This window comes from Leptopilina heterotoma, unplaced genomic scaffold (genome assembly GCF_015476425.1).
Source record: "Leptopilina heterotoma isolate Lh14 unplaced genomic scaffold, ASM1547642v1 Lhet_11, whole genome shotgun sequence".
Classification (NCBI taxonomy): Eukaryota; Metazoa; Arthropoda; class Insecta; order Hymenoptera; family Figitidae; genus Leptopilina; species Leptopilina heterotoma.
The window spans coordinates 3,787,752-3,812,500 of NW_025110829.1; the positions used below are offsets into that span (position 1 = coordinate 3,787,752).

Sequence of the window (24,749 nt, forward strand, 5' to 3'; positions counted from 1 at the left end):
TGTATGCTCGAAGGAGCGTGATTCTCGCCGCCACAACTCAATTCAGCCTTTCAAATTTGCAAAAATGGTCATAACTTCGTTAATTATTTACCGATTTTAATGATTCTTTTTTTAATTTGATGTATTGTTTTACGCTGAATCCAAAAACGATTTTATATTTTTTTAAAATACAATATTTTCAATAATAAAAACAAAAATTTTTTTAACAAAAAATTTTTAATTATTATTTATAACTCTTGACAAAAAATTCTTTTCGTACATATAATTCCATTGAATTCAAAATAATATTATGACAAAAAAAATTCAAATTAATTATATATAAGCTTGTAGCATTAGGTTGACGTATGCACGCCTGTTCAACTATCAATACAACGATGCTACACACTTATATATAATTAATTTGAATTTTTTTTGTCATAATATTATTTTGAATTCAATGGAATTATATGTACGAAAAGAATTTTTTGTCAAGAGTTATAAATAATAATTAAAAATTTTTTGTTAAAAAAATTTTTGTTTTTATTATTGAAAATATTGTATTTTAAAAAAATATAAAATCGTTTTTGGATTCAGCGTAAAACAATACATCAAATTAAAAAAAGAATCATTAAAATCGGTAAATAATTAACGAAGTTATGACCATTTTTGCAAATTTGAAAGGCTGAATTGAGTTGTGGCGGCGAGAATCACGCTCCTTCGAGCATACATTTACTTTTACTTGATATAAATTAAAAATAAATGCACAAAACCTTATGTCCAATTTTTTTTCATAAAATACATACATTGAACTATAAGTGGTATGAATTGCAATTAAAAATATTGATAATTAACTAGTCAGGAATTTTTTGAAAAAAATAAACTAACTCCCCCCTCCTTGAAGCTAGGTCGGATTTTTTTTTGAAAAAGTTTTGTGAAAACGAATGAAATTTAATTCCCTTTACACCAAATCGATAAAGTGAAAATTGACTGAGTTATTCCATTTGTTTATGTCAAAAAAACATACCCTTTTTTAACGTCTATTATTATGCACTTTGATAAGAAAAATCAATTTCCCATTTAAATGGAATCAAAGTTTGACTCCTAAACTGTACTCTCGAAGAAAAAAAAACTAAATTCGCAGGTCCAAAAGTGGGGAAATTCTGTTGAAAAATTTCATGTTTTTAGTTAACAAATGGAATAAAACATAAACTATTTGTCCGATCGAGTTGACTTTTTTTTAAATTTATTCAGCTTCGCAAGGAGAATATTCCTGGTGAGTTGTAAACAAATTCAATAATTATTAACAAAGTTATTAAACAATTAAAAAAGTGCTATTTTTAATGGTTTAAATTCATTTGCAACTAAACTAATTAACCTTTTTCAACGTATGACCAATCATTTGAAAGGTATTTTTAGGCTCTACAACTTTCAATAACAACTTTTTCCTCTAAAATTTAACCGGAAGCAAGGGTCATCGAAAAACTACGTTTCTCGAACTTTGACGATTGTTTACACTATTTTTTGCAACCGGAAATCGAGAGCAAACCATGGGGCTCTTATATGGGGCCCCCAAACTACAAGAAACTATTGAGACTTTTCCAGTTGCACTTTTGTGCACTTTTTGCACTCACCGACTGGCCTAATAATTGTCCAAATTGGGAAAAATACCAGTTATCCTAAAATTTTGTTCTTTCATTTGTGCACAAAAAATTGAAAATCCAATATACTCCTCAATATACTCTTATCCAATATCCATAATACACGACGTCAGGAAGTAAAATGAGAAAATTAGATGTGCCCATTAGGTGCTGCCCTCTGGTGGTAATTTTATGTATCGCGCATTTGTTTAACTTTTTCCTATTTTACTTCCTGTCGTTGTAAATCTAAATAAATATTTTACTTCTTGCGCGCAAATGAAAGATAAAATATTCAGGATATCTTGTATTTTTTCCGATTTTGCAATAACTGCCCGAATTGGGAGAAAAATCATTTTCAAATCAAGTATACATTTGAGCAGCCATTTTTAAAAGGCGATCACTGCGGAACACCATTAAAATAAACAATTAAAAAAATATATTAAAATCATTTAATAAAAAAGAATAACTAAAAAAAATTAAAGTATTGTATATATCTAATATTGTAAACAATAATAAGCAGAGGAACAAAATTTTAAAAATTATAGTTTCTCTGCTTATTATTGTTTACAATATTAGATATACAATACTTTAATTTTTTTTAGTTATTCTTTTTTATTAAATGATTTTAATATATTTTTTTAATTGTTTATTTTAATTCTACCAATTACCGATAAATGTTGCAAGTATTGTTTTAATATTTGTGTACGGAACCCGCCATTGCAGTGCGAGTACAACTCGCACTTGTCCAATTTTTTTTTATTTTTAGTTAAGAAATTAAAGTCAGAAAACAATCTCTCATTTATTCTCTTAAAATTTCACTCTTCCTTAAAATATTTAATGCCACGTGTTTAAACTAAAAAAAATTAAAAATTTTTTTTTTTTAAATTAAAAAAAACTTTTTTTTGATTTTTTTTCAAAAAGTTTCTTAAATAAATTTTTTGTCGTCAGACTGTAATAATACACTAGGATACCAATTTTCAGCTCATTAAGTCAAATAATGTAAAAGTTAGGAAAAAAGAATTTTTTTTTTAATTTGTTAGTTTTTCCTTGCCAACGCTATGGCCATCATTACATATCAAGTTCTCTATATTTTTCCTGTAATATTCGAGTAAAAATACACCAGCATGCAAAATTTCAGCTTTCCATGTCGAATAGTTTAGAAGTTAAGGGGGGGGGGGGATGGTCACTTTTTATGCATTTTTGGCCAAAAATCTTGTTATTTCCTTGACAACGCTATGCCCATCACGTCCAATCACATTCGCTATATTTTTCCTGTAATCTACGAGTGAAAATACATATCTGGACCAAATTTGAGCTCTGTAGGTCAAATAGTTTAGCCGCTAGGGGGGGGACACGATTTGGCTACGGACACAAGAGTCTCACCAATAGGGTTCCGCCGATACACCGTAGGTGTACGGAACCCTAAAAAACGTAATAAAATTCGTTGCAAGAATTCAATTATTTTCATAAATAATAATATTTTTTACAGGATTTCAATTACTAAAAAAAATGTAATAAAAATTCGTTGCAAGAATTCAATTATTTTACTAAATAATAAAATTCTTCACAGGATTTCAATTATTCATTAAATCATTTTTAAGTAATAGTTTTATGATAATTCTTCAAGAATTAAGTTATTTTAAAAGAAACTGTTGTCAGAAATAGAAAAAATTGAATGTTTTGTATTAGAATTCGTGGTAATTTCACAGTTTATGAGTCAAACAAAAAAGACACAAAAATTCAGAATTTTCTTATGAATTCAAAAAATTAAATTTTTTTCAGTACTTTTCTGATTTCCCTAATCTGTGGCAACAATAGTGTTTAAAAAATTTTAGTTTTAAAATTTAAAAATAGATAATTCTTCTAAATATAGTAAAAAAGAATTGCATTTTATAAATGATATTTTTCAGCAGTCAGCACCCACTTTTTATAAAATTCCACATACGACAATATTTGCTATACTGAAAATTTTAGCATTAATGTAAGCGCGAGTATATATTTGCGAATATGGAAATCTATATTATACTTGGAGCTTAGGATGGCAAAACTACTCCTCTGTTTTGAATATGAAAAGACCTCAAAAGATCCGAAGTAGTTCAAGGACTTATAAGACCAAAGGACGTGCCACATATTGAGATGATATTCTTCTGAATAAAGACTTTTGTCTCGTGTATAATTTCAAGGCAAATATTATTTTTCTTGAAGCTTTATGGTGTTAAAAGAATTTTCCTTCTCTTCCATTAACTTCGCGTATTGCATAATTCAACAATATTAAAAAATAATAATAAGATGCTGCCTGCTGCATTTTTTATATATTTCCAATGCATAGTTCCTCGATCTCAAACAATTTTTGCATAAGCATATTTTCAACTTCTTCATAATTATATATACACATATGTATGTAGGAATGCATTCGTCATTGTTTGATTATATCATTAATTTATCGAATAGGAATCAAACCTTTGAAAAAATTACTGCAATCATAAATTTACACTCAGAAAATAAATTCTCTTTATATCACATTATTTTTATGTATGATGTTGAATCATATTATTTTTGTTGTATAAACCTAATATTTATAGGTTGTTCGATTTTTAAGTCGTTTCTTTAGGTAATTTTTGTTTAAACCAAATATAAATATTTATTTGATTTAACCTGAAGCAAATTTTCAGTTGAACCAAACAAATGTCTTGTCAACTCCATAGCAAAGCCACTATTTAGTTGAATCAACTAAAAGTTTATTGTTTAAAAAAATTGGTTTTTTAAGTGAATATGATTTTTACTTTATTTTCCAATAAAAAACAGAAAAAAATAGTCTCATATTAACATAAAATTTCTCTTCTAATATCCTCACAAAATCAAAACAAAAGTATTGCACTCAAATGTAGAATATTTCCATTTTTTAGTGATTAATAATGATTTTTTTGAGGTTCTGGTGTCTAAATCATTAAATAAAAGTAAAATAAATTTATTAATAACTGTAAATATCAAAAAATAAGCGAGAGGAAAATATTCTCTAGTGAAGACTATTAACTTTTAAGCAATATAATTGTCAGGCTTCACAATCGATAATTAAATTAAAAAAAGTAGCTATCAAAAAATTAAATTTGACTTTTAAAAATATCATTTTAGTTGATTCGCACAAAAACCTGATTCTGTTTTTCCCTAATTTTTCCTGATTTCCATAAAAAAACACTTTTTTTCTTATCTAATATCAATTCAAAATTTTTTTTAAATTTAATTATTTTCCAAATCTTTATAGTTAGAATATTTAAAGAAAAGGATTATATATTTAAAACTAGTTTTTAAAAGTAAAACAATAAAGATTTCAATACTTTTTCAATATCTTTTCACAGAAATCTATATTTTTCATAATTTTATTGTGAAACCTTTATGAAAAAACAATATTTCTTATAATAGAAAGAGAGAAAATAAAAGAGAATGAGAGAGAGTAAGAGAGAATAAACCTTTATTTGTGTAATGTGTTTCAACTTTTGGCATGGTTTATTTTTAAACTTATGTAATGCATTATTATTTATTAGTTTAAATTATTTTAAAACTAACACCCTTTTTTTATGTAATTCTTTGTATCTTTTAGCATTTCCATACTTGAAATTGATTTTTTTTTAATTTTGCACGAAATAATCAACTGTTTCTATTTACCCCTATAGATTTTAGCAATTGTTAAAATAGAAACAGTTAATTATTGTGATTTAATGATACCCATATTTTCTACTACCCCATAAAATTGTTCCACGAAAGTGAAATAATAACTCAATACACAAAAAAAAACCGTAAGTATTCCGATTTAAAAGAAATACTTATGTTATATTTGGTGAAACTTAACAAGTCTGTTTCTATTTACCCCAACTGACCCTAAACAAATAATTTAATCAAATTTATTAAAAATAATTGATTTCTTTCGAAGAATTTTATAACAATTTTTGTAAATAATTAATTTCTTTTAAAAAATTGTATGAAAATTTTATTTCAAATAAATGATTTTTTATTGAGTGATAAGCGTTAAATCCTTCCATAGTTTAATTGTTAGTAGTAAAATAAATGATCATGGGAAGGTGAAGAATTGAAAAATTCAATGTATCGCCAAAATTGCGACGTTTCGTTGGCTAAGGTTTGCCAATCTCATCAGGCAGATTCGTTAAAACATAAAAATCGCGTTCTAACTCGTCAATATAATCGTTTTTATATTGACGAGTTAGAACGCGATTTTTATGTTTTAACGAATCTGCCTGATAAGGTTGGCAAACCTTAGCCCACGAAACGTCGCAATTTTGACGATACATTGAATTTTTCAATTCTTCACCTTCCCATGATCATTTATTTTACTACACTGAGAGAAATGGATAGTCAGATTTTGATGTTAAAAAGATGATGTTACACGATACTATCATTATGCTACTGCCAACCATCACAGAGGCTAAAAAAAATATAGTTATGCTACCCCGTACTACCAAGATGTTACTCCTGATGATATTGATGGTAACGGTGACTATCTAGATAGCTGTCTGTATACGTAGCATTAAAGATGGTCACCCTAACCACAATTATGTTACCCACTACTATAAATTTCTCTCCGTGTACTAATAATTGATTTTTTGTGAAAATTTTATTATTTATGAAAATAATTGAACTTTTGCAAAGAATTTTATTAAAAATTTTTTTAAATTATTGAATTCTTTTATGAAATGTTATTAGAATAGATATTTATTGAAAATAATTAAACTTCAGCTAAGAATTTTATTATTTGAAAAATAATTGAATTCTTGAGAAAATTTTTCTTATTCTATAATAATATTTGGAAATAATTGAATCGTTTCTATGAATTTTATTAAAATTTTTGAGAATAATTTTTTTTTTGTTCTAACTATTAGCGAATTTAAAGTAGTGCGAATTCTCAAAAATAGAAAGATGCTTTAGTGTCACAAATTTAATAAGAGTATCCAAATAGTATCAAATCGTAAAAAAAGTAGTAAATATAGTAGGTTTTAGTAGAAGAGTGCGAAGTCTAAATTGTAAGAGGAAAATACTTATGCATTAAGTTTAGAGGAATCCGCTAAAATCAAGATTCCTTTTTTTAGGGCGTAATTTATATTCTCTAAAAACTGTCCATTGTTAATTTCTACATATTTTTAAATTTGAATACATCTATTTACTAAAAATTAAAAAATCAAAACTATTGTAAAATAATTTGGTAATCGACGAGTTTGGTATAATATACTTGTATTGTATTGCCGCAGTGGTAAATTATACATTTAATTGCAAATGATTGCGGATAACAGACCGAGATTTGGTTTTATTGGAAAACAATTTTTCACTGTCGATTGTATGTATATATATATGTATATTTTGTTTTTTGGCTCTTAAAAGGTTTTAAATACACAGGGCTGATTTGATATCGATTTGCATTTAATATAGCCTACGTATTTTTTGACCTCGTGTATATAAAGTTTCATAATGCGCATGGCACTTGTTAAATGAAAAATCGAAATCCATCCACCCAACCTAAGAATGAGTCTATATATAGTGGATCTCATAGATAAGTTAGTCGAGCCAATTGCAACGTATTTTACAGCCATGAATTATTGATACAATATAACAACGTTTGTACGTTTATTTTATATACATATATACATACATCTACTAACCTTGGTTCAATCGAGCAGATGGACCGTTCGGTAGGATGGAATAGTTTATTGCGAAAATTATGCGACGACAGAAAATAATGAAATGCTACTTGCAAATGCATTGCGACATTCATCATCGCAATGCAGATTCGACAAGTTTTTCTTTGTCTTGAGACTAATAACGTTTCTCCAACACCGTACCATTATTTTTTTCTTACGGTGATTTATTATATTATTAAAAAAACAACAACAACAACAAAGTGTGATGAATACGTAATTCTGTTAGTTATAGAATGAAAAATTGTTGAGATTACTTCTTAAGAGTTCGACGCCTTCCGTTCATATAATTCTTTTTTAAATATGTATCCCGTGCAATACATCCAGAAAGAAGTTTTTGTTGATTTAAAGAAAAAGTTTTATAGGTTTGTAAGTCAAGAGAATTATTTCTTTAATTTGAAGAAATGTTGGTAAATAATTTTTTATTCAATCTATATAAATATATGAAAATAATTTTTATTGATTAGAAGACAACGTATTTCTATAATTTAATAACAAGTTTTTTCTTCTGCGATTACTAAACAAATGAAAGTGAGAGAAAGTGATTTTTTTTAAACAATTAAGTCTTTTTTCTGGGTAAGTGATTCTATTTTAAAAATTACCTGAAAATGAATAATAATCTCTTTAAAATCGGAATTAGTGATAATTTGGCCCCTAAATTACATTAGTAAGAATATTCATTAATTTTTATCAAAATATTACTATTAAAGTTTAGAAATTATAATTTTTTTTACTAAATCTTTACTGACGAATGACTAAGGATTGGTAAAAATTCATAATAGCTCAATTTTATATATATTATATATATTTTATATATATATATATATATAATTATAAAAATAATATTAATAGTAACAGTAAAGATTTATCAGTAGAAATATATTTTTGCTATTATTTTCATAAAATTATCAATGTTACATTTTGCACATGTAGGTAGCATACCAAACTAATTTTAAGTTAAATACACTGAAAGAAGAAAATTATGAAATTTTTTGCAAGTATTTTTTAATTTAGAAAAAATGTGTAAAATTTGAATAAAAGAAATTCTAATTTATAAAAGAACTTCTATGGAATTTAGTAAATTTAGTTTTATTAAAATCCAGAAGAAATATTTCAAATATAAGTAAATTATTTCAAACTTCAAAATTGAAGCTTGTATGCATTCAGTTTCTTACATAATTTAATAAGATTTTGAATTTTTTTATTAAATTTTCACTTTTTATCACAATAGCCCCAAATAGACAAATACTTTTATAAAATTTGATAATTATTTTCTTTCATTATATAATGACATTTATATTCCAATAAATATATAACTATTTATAGGATAACTTTATTTTGCACTGATTTTTATTTATTAGAATCATATTTTATTAAGAATCATGTTACATTGATATTCTAAGAAGAATATTATATGAACGGAAGGTTTCGAATTATGCTGAAATAAACTAAGAATTGACAAAAGTACCATTAAATTCTTTTAAAAATTCACTTCACGTTTCTTACTTGAGGGTTTTTGGCGTCACTAGTTACATATTTCATATTTTATATTCATATATTTCAAGAAAAAATATTGAGTTTGTATCAAATACTCTATTTTGTTGTGTAAACCGAACTTTCAGGTTATTCTAAATAAAGTTTATTTAACTTATACAAATATTTTCTCTGTGTAGTTATTACTTATTTAATATTTTATTGATTAGTTTGCCTAAAGTTAATGTTATTACGATATTACCTTAATATTAACATGTGACATTAGTTTTAGGCGAAAAGTATTAAATAAATAATAACTATGTATTATTACTAAATAATATTTAAGGTGATTTAAGTGCTCTGCTCGTCTTAGAGACAAGAATCCAACAAAATATGTTCTATAAATGTTCTAGAGTGTGGAAAATACATGAAGCTAAAGTCCGCAACGGTTTTAAAAAAGAAAAAGTGAGACGATATATGTGACGCGCTCCCAAGAAAGGTAACTAAGAAGTAAAAAATTTGCGGTTATGTTTATAATTTTTGGAATAAAATACAGAAAGAGAAACAATTACTACTACAAATTATTGATGTTCAAGTCTTTATATACATTAAAATATTTAATCAAAACTGGTTTCAAATTTAAATAATTAAAAAGGAACTTTTCATCGAGTTAAATCGAACATAAAAATAACCTATAATTCTTTTGGTTCTTAGGTACTTTTCTCTGGAGCGTATCACATATTTTATTTTGGATTCAGGTCTCTGAAGTTAGCGTCGACGCCTAGCGTCAAAATAAATTTTTTCCACGAAACCGAAAAGAATGACAATTTTTTCGAAGTTTTTAAGTTAAAAAAGTACTCTGGAAAAGTTTTTAACTCCTTAGATGAATAAAAAAGGTGAAATTAGTAACATTTTTAACTCTAAAAACCTCAACTAATAGTTTTCAATGCTAAGCCTCGACAATAACTTCAGGGACATTTGGTTTAAAATTTAAGTTATTCGTGACTAACTGTTTCCTTAGAAAGGATTAATTTCTCAAAAACATCTATTACAAGCAAGTTACATATATTATTCATAATAGATATAACTTTATTGTAACAAAATTCTGTGACTTTATCGAAAAAGAGTTGAAAGACAGTTTCGTACATCATTTTTAGTTTAGGAACAATATTACGTATCATATATCTAGAACACAAAAGTCATTGTGATCCAAAAAAAAGTTCCACACTACTTCTGGAATTGTGATTTATAATTTCTGAACGTTTAAATGAAGGAAATCTTTTCTCTATACAAATATTTTCAAAAATAATTGCGAACAATAAATAGCAAAAATGTAATAAAACATTTAGAGATTTTACAATTTATTTTTTCATACATCTCGAAATATTGAAAAATTTTAATTTGAAGGAGAAATAAATAAATTTTGTTCACTCGAACTCTTAGGAGTTCGAATTTTTAGGAACTCTGATGGAATAAAATTTTATTCCATTGATAAATAATTTTTTGTAATTGTTTTCAACATCTATTGTTTTTAGCTTATTGTAAATACTGCCATTGTTTAAAATTAACAATCATTCCAAGTAGCATTGTTTAAATATTGGAAATAATTATCTTGATATAGGTATACAGTAGCAGAAATAAAATAAAATGTATTAGACCTTGTGATTGTTTATGGATCAATTGTACAGTTTCTTTTTTATCAACTCTGGAAAATAGAGTGGAGACCCGTTACGGTTGAATTACGCATTGAAAACATTGGATTACACAAAGACAGAACGTGGTGAAGGTAGAGTGGAAAACTCATAGGTCTCAATAATAGTTAAGGTGCAAATCATTAAAAGAGAATCTGTGATGCATGATTGCTAACTGTCGCGTGCTTGAACAATTAAGGCCTTACAACCTTGCTGTTTATGGCACGTGGGTCCATAAGCAGAGTTGTCATTGCGCGCACAAGCTCCACATTCAAACCTGAATTACATAAGACAACTGCTACGCACAATGCGTGTAACGAGTCAACTAGGTAAAGCTTTATATACCGCAGCTATAACCTTGCTCGAGAATATTGTGGAATTCAAATAAGCACTTGTCCCATGAGACTTAAAATGTTATATTCTCTATATCTTCGAGACCTTTTTTCACCACAAAAGGCATTGATAGGACACGACGTGGAAGGACATTTATTACTGTGCCATGCAACAATGTCATTGTTAGTGTGTCAATAGCGCGCACAAAGTTTTTATAACCATATACATAATATATTTTAGGATTATGCGACTATTCATCTGGAAATTATTCCATTTTTCTATAAATTTCGAAGAATTTTCGAAAACTTTTATTCTTCTTTCTTTATGATATCCAAGCCATTTCTGAATACGATTTCTTGAGTAAACAAAGATTTAAAAAATCTTTGTTCCAAAAAGAATAAATGCTTTTTGGACTATTTCATTTCTAAATCTGAATCAGTGGGAATTTTGTTGATTCCATTTCAGTGATCATCATCGCTACTGATTCGACAAAGAAAACTTATCCACTGAATTGAAATTTTTACTGACTTAGATTCTTATTTTATTTATTGGATTTTAAGTACCTTTAAGTCAAGTAAACTGCTATTTTCCAACTATCAGGGGAAAATTATACATATCTGAATCAAATGTTCGATTAATGTACCAATCCGACAACGAAATAATTTTATTGTGGTAACAAAGAACTTTGTTTCATTCAACAGTAATTTTTTGGGTTACGATAATCAAATAATTTGGCTGAGAATACCGAGTAATTTCAAGCAAAAAATTATTTAAATTGATAAAAATTCAATAAATAAATTGTAGAATAAAAAAATAATGAAAGGAAAGCAATAAGAAAAATTAAAATTCTTTTTCAAGTTTTAGTTGTAGTAACCAAATATTTTTTTTGTACTTACAAAGAACACTTAAACAAATAATTTGGATGTTTAAATACCATCCAAATTTTGGTTGCTTTGAGATAACATGTTTTTTAGTGCAGATATATTGTTATCACAATACAACAATTCTAAATTATTAATATAAAATAAATTTGTTAGTTACCAATTCAATTTTTAAAGTAATTATCATTTTTCTCCGTGTTAACTTACTCATCGAAAAATGGGGTAAACAAAAAAATTTCCTAAAAAAATTATGAACACTTAAAATCCTATTAATTTCTTTATTTCAAGTCGTATAAAGTTCTAAAATAGGTAATTCGATTCGTTTTGAAAGCGTCTATAAAATGGACAGAAAGTATTAAAACTTAAATGACAATTTAATACCAAAAGTGCACAAAAAGTAAAGTTTTCCAAACTTTAAAATTTTTAAAATGTCAACAGCATGTGACTGTCAGGTCGCGTGATCTTTGAAATGTTATACATTTTTGAATTCTTTACAAAATACAATCTCAATTCATTCAATATTTTGAGAAAAAAGTGTTTGACTAATTATTATTGCGAACCTGACAATCAAATGCTGTTTGATTTATCTTATTTAAGGCGCAATTGCGCCTAAAATGTGGTAAAAGAATTAATGTTCAATAATGGGTCAAAAGATGCGTCTCAAAAAGCTCTAAAAAAATTAACAAAAAGTCGAATGAAACCTTTCTTTAGTAAATTTTCAAAAATACATTTTCTTTTCTCCATTGCAATAAAAAAAATTTCTGGATGAATAAAACTAACGTAAATATTGTAAATTTATGACCACAAGAGCAAAGAGTATTGGAAAGTTCGAGATATTCTTTTATTGGAATATAAAAGTGGTTTATTGATTCATTTATCTTTGATGACACTTTTTTACAAGAAGGCATAAAGTACATGCAAAAAAAATTAGCTGCCCTTTTAAAGTAAAACACACTCTGTGAAAGTGATTCGCAAGTAATAAAATTTGTCTCTACGATATTATTAAACTACTTTTACGTAATTTTACAACATTTTCTTGTTTCTCATTTTCTTTGTTTTGAACAGAAGATCCATATCTCTTTACTGTTTTTAATATTAATATAACAATATTACCTTTTTATAAATGCTAATATTGCTATTGTTACTTTTTTGCTAATATAAAGAAAAACAATATTTATTTCTTCCAACTCTTGAGATTTTTCAAAAATTCTCAAGACGTAATTCTGGCATTTTCTTTTTTTTTTTGCTCAAAAAGTTATGTTAATTTTCCAATATGCAATAAAATTCAGCAAATTCAGCATGAGTTTGAGCGCAAACGATTGCAAGACTTTCCAATTTTAGTGGCTCTTCTCTTCATTGTATAAACAATTGACCAAACTAACAATGCAATAAATTACAAATATCTTGTGTATTTCGTTTCGGTCGATAAAGCACAAAAGTTTTATATACTTTTGTCGTTTGTGCTTAAAGGATAGGATGTATAAAACATGTTTTAGTCGCCAAATGAATCAAACCATCTGCTATTCCTATACTTCCGTACTATGAAAATATGTTTATTTGTTTTAAATTTTTGTCATTTATTTTCCAAGACACCTTCAATATTTCCTTTTTATGAAAAATCTATTTTTCATTTTTAATGAATTTTAAGTTAAATTTCTTCGACATAAATATTTTTTTTGTGCAGAAAATATCTTAAATGCCACAGTAATTGATGCACTTACCGTAAATAAAATTTTTTTAAAAATAACAAAATGACGCAGTAATTGATCAACTAAATAAAAAATAAATAAAAAAATAAGGTAATTTAAAAAATTAAGAATGATTTAAACCAAATTTGTGAAAACTACGAAATACTTGAAAAAACAATAAGAAGCAAAAGACTTAATCAACTACCATTACGATATATGTATGCGGAAATAGGAGACAATAAGAAATATTACAACATTAAATATCAACATCATCACAGCGACTACATAATATTACATTGAACATTATCAATGTACTTGAAAAGGCATTATCATTAAAAACAAAATTCCATTGAAAAACGTTTCTCAGAAAAAGCGCAGCGTCCTTGTCATTCAAATTTAGTTTCTACGTGCGGTCTATTATTGTTTTTCTTTAATATTTTTTATGATCCTTCTAAATAGTAATTATGTTTACTACATAGAAATAGTTATAAAAATACACATCTATTTAATATCGTTATGAAACAAATAGCAAAAAAATAATAACATAATATTATCTATATTTACGAGTTTCTAGATTAATATTTAAATGCGTTTGTATGCATATTGAATACTATATACTTTGCAGATCTTTTGCATATTTTAAATAATTTTTTTTATTTGCAATAGTGGAGACCCGCCTTTAGGAATAAAAACCAGATTGAATGGGTACAATTCTTTTAATACAAAACAATTTAATCTAAATGAATTGAAGGACGTGGTCAATGATTATGTCTCTTACTGAGAGTTGATTGTTGTTCTATTTAACCTTTAAGTAAAAAACGATGTATTCTTTTTTTTTTTTGAATTAGTTACAGATAAATAATATTGTATCTTTACAGGAAAAACTCTCTAAATTTAGGTAAATCGGTTAAGAATAACTAATTGCTAGTAAAGTCTTTACGAGCTTTTTGTTTTAGCAATTCGTAAATAGTAATAAGTGTAATTATTATAAAAAAATAACTAATTATAAAATGAAATCACAAAAATTGCAATAATAATTAATAAATAATAAAATAAAATATTAAATTAAATAATACAAAAATATAATTTAATACAACAACAATTATAAGAATCACAGTCATTTTTTCATGTAACATTAGGTAAAAAAGGAACTTTAATTTTTTAAAAAAGGGGATTCAGATTTTAAAAAACGGTATTTTTCAAATAAGGTAAATCTTAATTAATAATCTTATTACAGCGTAAATAATTTTTTTTGAAGATTTTTTAGTTTTTTCTTGCTCCTTTTTTAAATCAGAATTTTTTAATTTTCTTCGAACGTAGGTCAATTATTAAAAATTATTTCTAGTGTCATCAGAAGGATTTACTCAGAAAATAAAAATTGATATATCTATGTAATTACAAATTGTTCTACGTTCGAAGAAAATTTAAAAAATTTGCATATAAAAAGTAACTGTATGATAATAGTAAAATTTTCTATTTGAAAAATTGTTATTTCCAAAGTGAATTTTAATAAAATTAGTAAAATTTATTTTTAAAATAATACAGAAATTCTAAATAGTTGGATTTTTACTTCTTAAGTAGAGAAAGTTACTTTACATTTGTTGCTTTTGTATAAAAAAATGTATAAGATTAAAAAAATTCTTATTTTACAAAAAGTAGGAACTTTTTTCTTCAATGCAATTACAAATTTTTCTAACTTTTTGATTTTCAAATCAGAATTAGTAGAAAACTACTAATTAACAGTAAAATCGTAAATGACTTGGACCTATTCCAATTAGTAAAAAATAACTAATTAATAAAAATAATCAGTTATTATTATTAGTAGAAAATAACTAATTCAGTAGTCAAATATGACTAATTATTTGTAAAGAAATTACTAAAATATTTGGTAGATATCAATCCACGAATTTTTTAGGTATTTATAGTCTCTAAATTTGAATTGGTAAAAATGTTTACTAATTTAAATTAGCGACTGACTTTTTGTTTTTGAATTAGTAAATTTAACTAATAAATAGTAATTTCTACTAATATATTAGTAAAATTTAATAATTCTAAAGCAAAAAGTCAGTCACCAATTCAAACTTGTAAACATTTTTGCTAATTTAAATTTAGAGAGTAATATAATCTATATAAAAATTACAGTAATTAATAAATATGAGTAATTTTTAACTAAAAAGTAGGGGAGACTGGGGTAAACCCGCTCACAGGGTAAACCCGCTCACTAGCGATTTTACTCTATGAACTCAACTTAAGATGGAGATATTGGTACTGTGAATAGTACTTAACATTCAACTTATATTAACGAACTTTTGTTTAGTTTCATGAATTCAACACAGAATCAGAGACGATCAAATGTTTTTAGAGGTGTCAGAAAAAAAACGTATTTTGGATTTTTAAGTTTTTCGATCATTATTTTTGAGTCTTAATTTATCTGGGAAATTTTTTTTGTTGCTATTGGATGTCCTTCATCGAAGTACATATATAGTTTTGTCTTATTTTAAAAAGATTTAATTAAATTTATTCTGAAATGTGAGGAATACACTCGGGGTAAAGTCGCTCACGTGAAGTCGGGGTAAAGCCGCTCACTTAGTTTTAAATTTAAAATTTAGAATAAAATAATTTCACGTATTATATTTTAACAATAACACAATTTATGACTTATTAAAACCAAAATTGTAAATACATTTCACTTTCTCTTAATAAAATAAAACACTATTTAAATCCATAGTTGTAATTCATGAAATCTATGTTCATTATTAATTAAACCAATTTTTTGTTTATAGAATTGTTTATATAACTTATAAATTATCAATAATAAATCATACTTAAGACGGGAATAAGACGAACTTTAATATTTAAAAAATAAAACTTTTCCGTCTTGAAAAGATAAAGTGAGCGGGTTTACCCTGGAAAATTGTGATTTCGAAATTTGGTATATGTTTATTAAAAAGTTTCTCTAAGTAAAACTAAAAAAGATAAATCAAAAACTCTTTTTTATTTTTTTAGTAGAAATCATAAGCTTTCAAATGATATAAATTAACTTGGATTTAGAGAATAATTTCCTAGATTTTAGCCGATCTGAAAAAAAGTGAGCGGGTTTACCCCAGTCTCCCTTAATTAGTACCGTTACTAATTCATTTAATAAATGAATCGGCGCTGTTGAATGAATCGAAAGTGACTATATTTAGCTTTAGAGAGTACAAAAAATGGGAATTTTTGTTTTGTCTAAAAATAGAAAAAATAAAAGAATTTGCACGATTTTGGGTGTTTTGGGGGATTTTATTAATTTGAGGGTATAAAAAAGGAGAAAAGAGGAAAATACGGGGATTAACTGTGATCCCTGCAATTAAATAAAATAATTATTAGTAAAAAATTAACTAAATTTTATTGCTAAAAAGTAACCGAATGATAATTAAATTTAATTAATAGAAGAAATTACCAAATTTTAGATACTTTTACATAAAAAGAAATTTAACAACTAATTGATTATTCCTAACTAGGTGATAAGTGCTTTTTTCTATCAAATTAACCATTTTTTCTAAATTCAAATACAGAGAGTAAAATTACAACTTTAGATACTTAATATGCATAATTTATGTAAATATTCATATTAATTTATATGCACTTGAACATATATTATGAATAATTAATTAATTTATTTACATTACCATTAAATTTTAATTTTACATTAATTTATTAAAATTACTGTTTAATTATACAAAAAATTGTTAATTCTTCGTAATTTTTTGAATTAATTGAATTTCATTCTTTCAATACTTTTAATATTTCAATTTAATAATTTTAGTTTTTAAAAAAATCTTACGGTGAATAAACTTTTTTTAAAATTTTGTTGTTGTTCAGTTAAACATTATTATCGCAAAAAATATAGTTATTAGTCATAGTTTAGTTCCACATTTATAATAATTGCTCTTTCAACATCATCAAAGTGACAAGTACCTCAGAAAACAACTTTCTCGGTATTATTGACCAAAAGTGAGTGTTTAACTTTAATAGTTCAAAGACATTTTGTTAAATATTATCAATGTTTAATGTTCGTAATATTTCTGATGACAAAAGATAACCTCTTATAGAGAAAAAGAGTTCATTTTTTGTTCACTCCTTATATATTAAAAAGCGCAGTAGATAAAAAAAGTCTCAAAAATGTTCTGAGTAATGTAAAGGAATAATTAATAAAGAAAAATTCAAAGAGAAAATTTTATGAACGAAAAAATTTATAATTCGTATCTCTTTACATCTTTCAGAAAAAAAATGCAAGTCAAAACTAATATTACTTTGAATTAATATTAATATTTTTTTTAATGTTAATGTTTTAACGTTACGTTCTTCAGCTCAATTATTCTTAATTATGTACCAAATAATTTTTCTCTCAAAAATATAATTCATCTTTATGACAAAAAATAATTAATTAAAATTATTTTTAAAAATAGTGATTTTTAACTGTTTTTTTTTTAAATAATGATTTCTAACTGTTTTTTTAAAGTTACGTAAATACATTAAGTACCTAATTTTTATCTTTAGAAATTCCGCACTAGTAATAACGGTTTCGTTATCACAACATAAATAAAATTAAATACTTGAATTGACCGTTAATTACTTGAATTAGAATCGATCACATTTATTATTTTTATTATATTGCTTTCTCATGGAGGAAGTATTTATTATGTTGTGTTAAAATAAAATGAATGTTTTATTTTAACAATATAAATAAAATTATTATTAGAATTGAATAATTATTTTACCACTGGAATGACGAATGAAATTTTTTTACAAGATTTCCCAATCGCGAAGAGTAACGAAGAGATATCTAATATGCATGCCGCAGCGTTATTATTTTTAAATAATACATTAGAAAACTTTCAATAGATTTATGCAATTCATTGTTTTTGAGGTCCTTTAAATAATAAAAAAATAAATAAATACTATAAAAATCTCACGCCTTTGTGCACGTTGACAATGGGATAAATGATAAATTTTTTAAATCGTGAAAATACAGTCTCTAATTGTTTTGTTGGACATTATTTACTTGAAGATTTCGCTTGGGAAAAAATAATTTGAAGGTCTGCAAGATTTCACCGGTATATAGAATACATAATTCGTGTGGGCATCATTAAATCGTGTCACGCACAACCAGCCACTTTACTCTATCTGTTCTACTACTCATGTTCTCTTATTTCACAAGAGAGAAGACTTTATTATTATTTTTTTTTATTATTAACCGACACACCTCCCGCTTTAAACAATTCAAGGCTCTCTGTGAACCTATTTTCATTCCCAATCAATAATATTATTTTAGATGGTCCTCAATCGTAATAATTTAAAAGGTTTATTTTCATTTCTTTCCTTTTTGGGAGAAAAGACTATAAATTACTTTGAAGGAAGAGGTAAATTTTGCGAGGGAGAGATTTAAATAATAATCTCCTGGATCACTTGTTAGGTGTACGGCCGCGTTCGGTGATAAGATTGGTAATAAAGAGAAAGGAAAATCGATAGATCACTTACCGATCATGAGTAAGGCAACAGCGAAATGATCACGACCTGTTGCCCTGAGAGCCCCTAGGAGCACTCCAGCCCCTGCGCAGACAAGTCCCACGATCCCAACGCCGAGGATGGACCAACGAACGGGAGGCGAGCCCAATCCACAACATTGCTTTGGCACTGCGTCCCTGTAACAAGAAAATCAACCGTAGAATGACCTACTGACACACTCGATCCCGCCGGAAAGCGGGAAAGGTATATATATAGACGTACATAAGCCTGCAAGGATCCTGCGGATCTTAGAAACCACAGAGATCTCCTATAACAAACTGGCTACACGCTCTCCGTAATTGTATTTGTGTAAATGTCTCTCTGATTAAGCAAAGACTTTAAATTTAGATCAAATTTTTAAAAAAAAGTAATTCTTCTTGGAATAACAAGAATTCTAGTTAGGGGATATATATTTAACATTTTAATTCTGCACCAGTAGAACAATGTTTCATCTAAGCCAAATATAATTTATTTCAGACAGCTTATAAAGTATATTTGTCACAGGGTTTACTAAATTATTTATTTGTATTTTTCTGGCACTGTTAACTTGAAAGTATCAAATTGCAACGAATTTTTGCTATCAATTTGATCCGTTTTCGTATCAATTTGAAACATTCAAGAAATCTTTGGGGAGTCTTTTAATTGATTAAAGTGTTACTAAAAAAAGTTCAGGTTATGTTATATTTAACGCTTCATTTTAAATAAATTAACCAGAATTTTGCGGTTAAATTAGATGGAATTCTGGCTAATCTAATAAGATCTATAATTTAAAATATATCGAAACTAAAATTCTACCGTCCTGACGAAGAAAGTCACTATCTATATTTTGACGAAAAATGAGTTTTTTATAATGTTGGATTCGTAATAAAAATTAGAATTTAATTGTGTAATCCATAATTAAAAATATTAATTAGTTTTGAAGATAATTAATGCTTAATTGGCCTATCTACATCGATTTTGGTGAAATCGATGCCTCCCGTTCATATAATGCTTATTGAAAAACAAATGCAAGATCATTCTTATTCAGTTTTTAGTGCAAGACAATTCTTATTCGATTTTCCGTGCAATAAAATGCTTATTCAAAATTCTATGCTAAAAAGTACAATCTGAAATTAGCTTACACTATGAGTTTTATAAAATTTTCAATTGAATATAATTTTTAATTACAATTGCTTAAACAATATTTCTTAATACGTAAGAGATAATCAAGTATTAAATTTTCTAATCAATAGATACGCACTGATATTCTCAGATATTTAATTGCAATTTAATATTAAAAAGATGATTTAGGGTTACATTTATTGTTCTGTCAGTGGCAATTGTTTTGCATACAATTTTGAATAAGCATTTTATTGCATGGAAAATCGAATAAGAATTGTCTTGCACTAAAAACTGAATAAGAATGATCTTGCATTTGTTTTTTAATAAGCATTATATGAATGGGAGGCGTCGAAATACTGACGAAGAAAATCACTGTCTACAAAACAGCAGTTTTTCCGACGATTTCGCACATGCAAAATCATACAATCTATAGTTTTCCATATAAACAATTAAAATTTATAATTTTTTTGTACTGATCGATAGAGCGTGTCTGAGGGAGTATTCACTCCGGTAGTGTAATAGTCGTGTAATATCCAGTAGGCGAGTAATAATGCCTTATTACGTCGTCGTAATACCCTAAAATAACAGTAGTCAATGGTACACTATTTAAACCAGTAAGTACCCCCTCGAGACATTTTACCCCAAGAAGGATGAGTTTTTTTTCCAAAAATGTAATACACAAAAGGAACTAATGTAAACGCGTTTTATTAAATATCTCCGTTCGGCTTAAAATGTAGATAGTGACTTTCCTTATCAGAACGGTAGAATTTTTCCCTTATAGTAATTTTACCCAAAAATTCTGGTTTTTACAAATTATAGAATTCTTTAACATTGTAATTTTAGTTACACTAATCAGAATTTTAATTAATTCCACCAGAATTCTATTCGATTAAACAAAAATTTTGATTATTCTAACTAAATATTTACTTTTTACAAACTAAAATTCAGAATAATATACTGAACCCCCAAAAAAAGCACTGGTTAAAGTTACTGGCATCTGGTTTATAAATTTTTAGTTAAACTAAATAAATATTTATGGTTAATGAGACTAGAGAAACATAAAGTGTTTATTCAGTGATCTTTTTGAACCAGAATTTCTGATAAGATTAATAAGGATACACTGTTTTAAAAAATAATCAGAAATTTTTTTTTAACAGAAAAATTCTACTATGTTCACAAAAAATTGTAGTTAAATTTACAAGAAATTTTTAACCAGAATTTCTAATACTTTTAACCAGAAAAAGTCACAGATTTCTTGAAAGTATCAAATTGATATCAAACTGGATCAAATTGATACCAAAAAGGGTATATTTCACGTTTTATTCTGGTTAGAATAACCACATTTTAAGTTATTTTAACAAGACTTTTTTTTAGGGTACTGAAAAAAATTCAAGTTGGAATAACCAAAAAACGTAACTAAAAATTCTGCATTTTTCAAACTAGAATTCTTTAATATTGTAAATTTATTAGTTACATTAACCGGAATTCTAGTCAATCTAAACAGAATATTGGTTACTCCAACCATAATTTTACTTATTTCAAATAAAATTATAGTTATTTGAACTAAAATTCTGCAGTTTGCAAACTAAAATTCTTTAACATTGTAAATATAGTTACAATAACCAAAAATAGTTTGAGACAAATATAATCACTCAATAGAACTTTTAAAAAGACAAATTTTAGTTTGTAAAATTTTCAATTTAGCAACATTACGACTGTAAACATATTCAATGTCAGAATTCCACTTTCCTGAATTGTCATTTGTTCAAATTATCAATTTATAGAATTGGAAGTTTCAAAAAATTTCAAATGTCACGAATTTTTAAATGCCACAAATTCTGGATAATTTTGTAGTGGATTGACTAGACATTTTGATAAAAAAGAAAAATTCTGGGTCCTAATATTGCCTAGCACGTCAGGATTTTGATAAAAGTGGATGTAAAAACTCATCAACACAAAGTTTTTGGGTGTTTAGTCTTTACCCCCATTTTTTTAAAATCTCGACGTGATAGTTAATTCTCGGACCCGGGATCGATCTTAGGGGACAAAAATACATTGGAAACCACTTCAGTATCAAAAATAAAAAAAGAGTCGAATTTTGCAGGTCTGTGTTATTTGCAGAATAATAAATGTACGTCAACATAAAAGGGTCCCATTTTGGCCCTATTTGAATTATCTATGAGATCTTACACTGAGAAAACGATTTATTTGATTCAAACAAATTTTGTTTAAATCAAACTTAAAATATTTTTGTTATACAGTCAAACATATTTAAGTTTAAGTCAAATATATTTTTTAGTACTTTTAAGGAAATAATATATTTAATTCAAATATAATTTATGGTTGATTTTAAATTATTTATAATCAACTTTTAAGTTTGAATCAAACATAACATTTTTAAACATATTTTTCGTTTAAACCAAAACAGAAAATATGTTTGAATTAATCATTTTTATTCAAACAAATATTATTTCTGAATCAAAGGAGTAGATATTTTCTATATAATTAAATATTAAATAAGATTCTGTTAAACATAAATAAAAGGCACGTTTGAAACTCAACTGTTAAAATGTATCAGCAGTCACACAACTGTCACATCGCGGAAGCTTTCCTACACGATTAAAAAGGGAAAAAACAACAAGATTGTGTCTCTTATATATTATTCATCAATAACTGTCTCTGCTGCTACGCCTTTAACAACCCATTGTAGGAGAGACATTTTTCTCGACCGCATATTTAAATAATTGATATGTACATAAAACCTATGTCAAGCAAACGTACAATATTCGATATGGTTATGCACTGACTATAATCTGTATACAATAGTTTATTCGCGCTTGCTTCTATAACAAGAAAGATTCTCTTCTCGCACGGAACATTGTAATCAGGATTCTGTTTCCGACGCGATGCACATGGATGACCTCCCCCGACATTCAAGTGCCAGAGGAAAAGTGAAATTATATTATGTACGTGACCGAATTCATATAGAAATGAAATTCCTATTTAATGCCTTCCAAAGGGGCAGGATTTTAGTTCTTTTAAACATTAATATCTAACTATATATATACACTCAGTTCTAGCTCGAAAACAATCGCGGGGAAAAAGAAGTGTAACTGAATTTATGAAGCGAAAGTTCCGGCTTCACGGTTTCGAAGTTATACAAAGTCTTTTTCAACAGGTCTTTATATGTGGGACTGTGAAATAATAGTTTGATTCCAATTTACTTTTAACATTCGAATGAAATAATTTAGAAAATTATTTTCACATTTAGCTTTATTCACAGTAAAAAGAAAGTCTTTTATGACATAGAAAGGAAGTCTTATAAAATTAAGATGCAATATTTTTAAGACATGTAATGCTGAATCTGCGCAATGATTTTTGGAGAATTTTACATATTTACATGGAGAAAAATGGAAAAATGATTTATGCAGTCAGTGTAGTACTCCTTTATAGAATAATATGTGACAGGTACACACTATAGTATTAGAAGTTTCATAGCTGAACAGTTTGGGACTCAACACAAGTTATCCCATTCATCAGCTTAAACAAGACTGTTTATATAGTCTAAGAGGGAATAAGAGTATAAAAAATTGGAATGAGAAATTGATTTCTCATGTAATTGTTAAAAGAACGCGGCAGTGTACAAAACACAAGTCAATAATAGAAGAGAATATTGAACAAATAGTACTCAGTCCAGTTCTTTCGAAAAATGAATGCCGTGCACATAAAGTAGATGCCTACTCGAAAACCACAAGTTATTCTCTCTCTCTCACACTAATGGTCGTTCACTTATCTTACCGTTTCACTTACTCTTACTACTCTCAACTATTATGCAGTGCAGTTAAGTTCATTAAATTATTAAATATTGCTGTGAGAATAATTAATTATACATTTCATTCAAGGTCAATTCACTATTTTGTACACGAAAAAAAAAGAATAATCAAATTTACCATGAAGACTGTCAAACTTAAAAAAGGTTTCAAGGTTATTAAGAAAAAATTAATGTTTTTTATTTATTTATTATTAAATTCTAATAACCGTATCAAATTTAAACTAGTTGACAATATTATTAATTCAATATTATGAATATTGTTGACATCCATACTTACATTAATTACAAAGTAAAATTCACGCATGATCTAATTTATTTCATTGGTAAGGGATGTTTCTTAAATAGGAAATTTCCCCCATCGATTGCGTAGCCGAGAGGCTTAATGTAAAAGCGTGCGATTTATAATTATGCGTATATTTAGTTGTATGGTTAGGTAGGTGTTCAATCCCGTATGATTGTAAGATTTTCCGATGCATTTAGTTGTTAATTGTAAGTATGAAGATGTGGGAAGAATAAAACTTGTGAATTAATGAATATGAATATATAAAGAGTGCATTTAACATATTTTTCTTTTTTTTTAATGATTGGTTATTGTTTTTTTTATATATATTTCGCGTCGCGTCGGCCATTTATTTTGACAGGTTCCGCGCCTGCGTTCCCTTATTGTGAAAATTTCGAAGTAGGGGACTGAGTCCAGTTTCTCTACTATGCACACTGCAGCGCGCCTTATAATCTTCGCCTGTGTTTCAATGCTCTTTACAGTGACATTTGGAACTAAGGCCCTCTATACACTATACCCCAATGGGAAGTAAACGATTGGTTTAATAATGGGCCATGCTTGGCGAACTCCGTTCCATTATTGGAACATTAATGGCAACCATCATT

The 24,749-nt window shown here is 26.6% G+C and overlaps 2 protein-coding genes across 4 annotated transcripts in view; one reads left to right on the forward strand and one right to left on the reverse strand.

Moving 5' to 3' along the window:
* The window catches only part of LOC122504336 (E3 ubiquitin-protein ligase RNF181-like), a 250,891-nt gene that overhangs the window by 151,264 nt on the left and 74,878 nt on the right, over positions 1-24,749 (forward strand). The window lies entirely within an intron of this gene.
* LOC122504311 overlaps positions 1-24,749 on the reverse strand; it is a 144,043-nt gene that overhangs the window by 44,188 nt on the left and 75,106 nt on the right. For all 3 annotated transcript variants that reach the window (XM_043615381.1, XM_043615373.1, XM_043615376.1), the window contains exon 3: positions 18,905-19,068. In XM_043615381.1, coding sequence (XP_043471316.1) covers positions 18,905-19,068 — 164 coding nt within the window. The remainder of the gene's footprint in view (positions 1-18,904; positions 19,069-24,749) is intronic.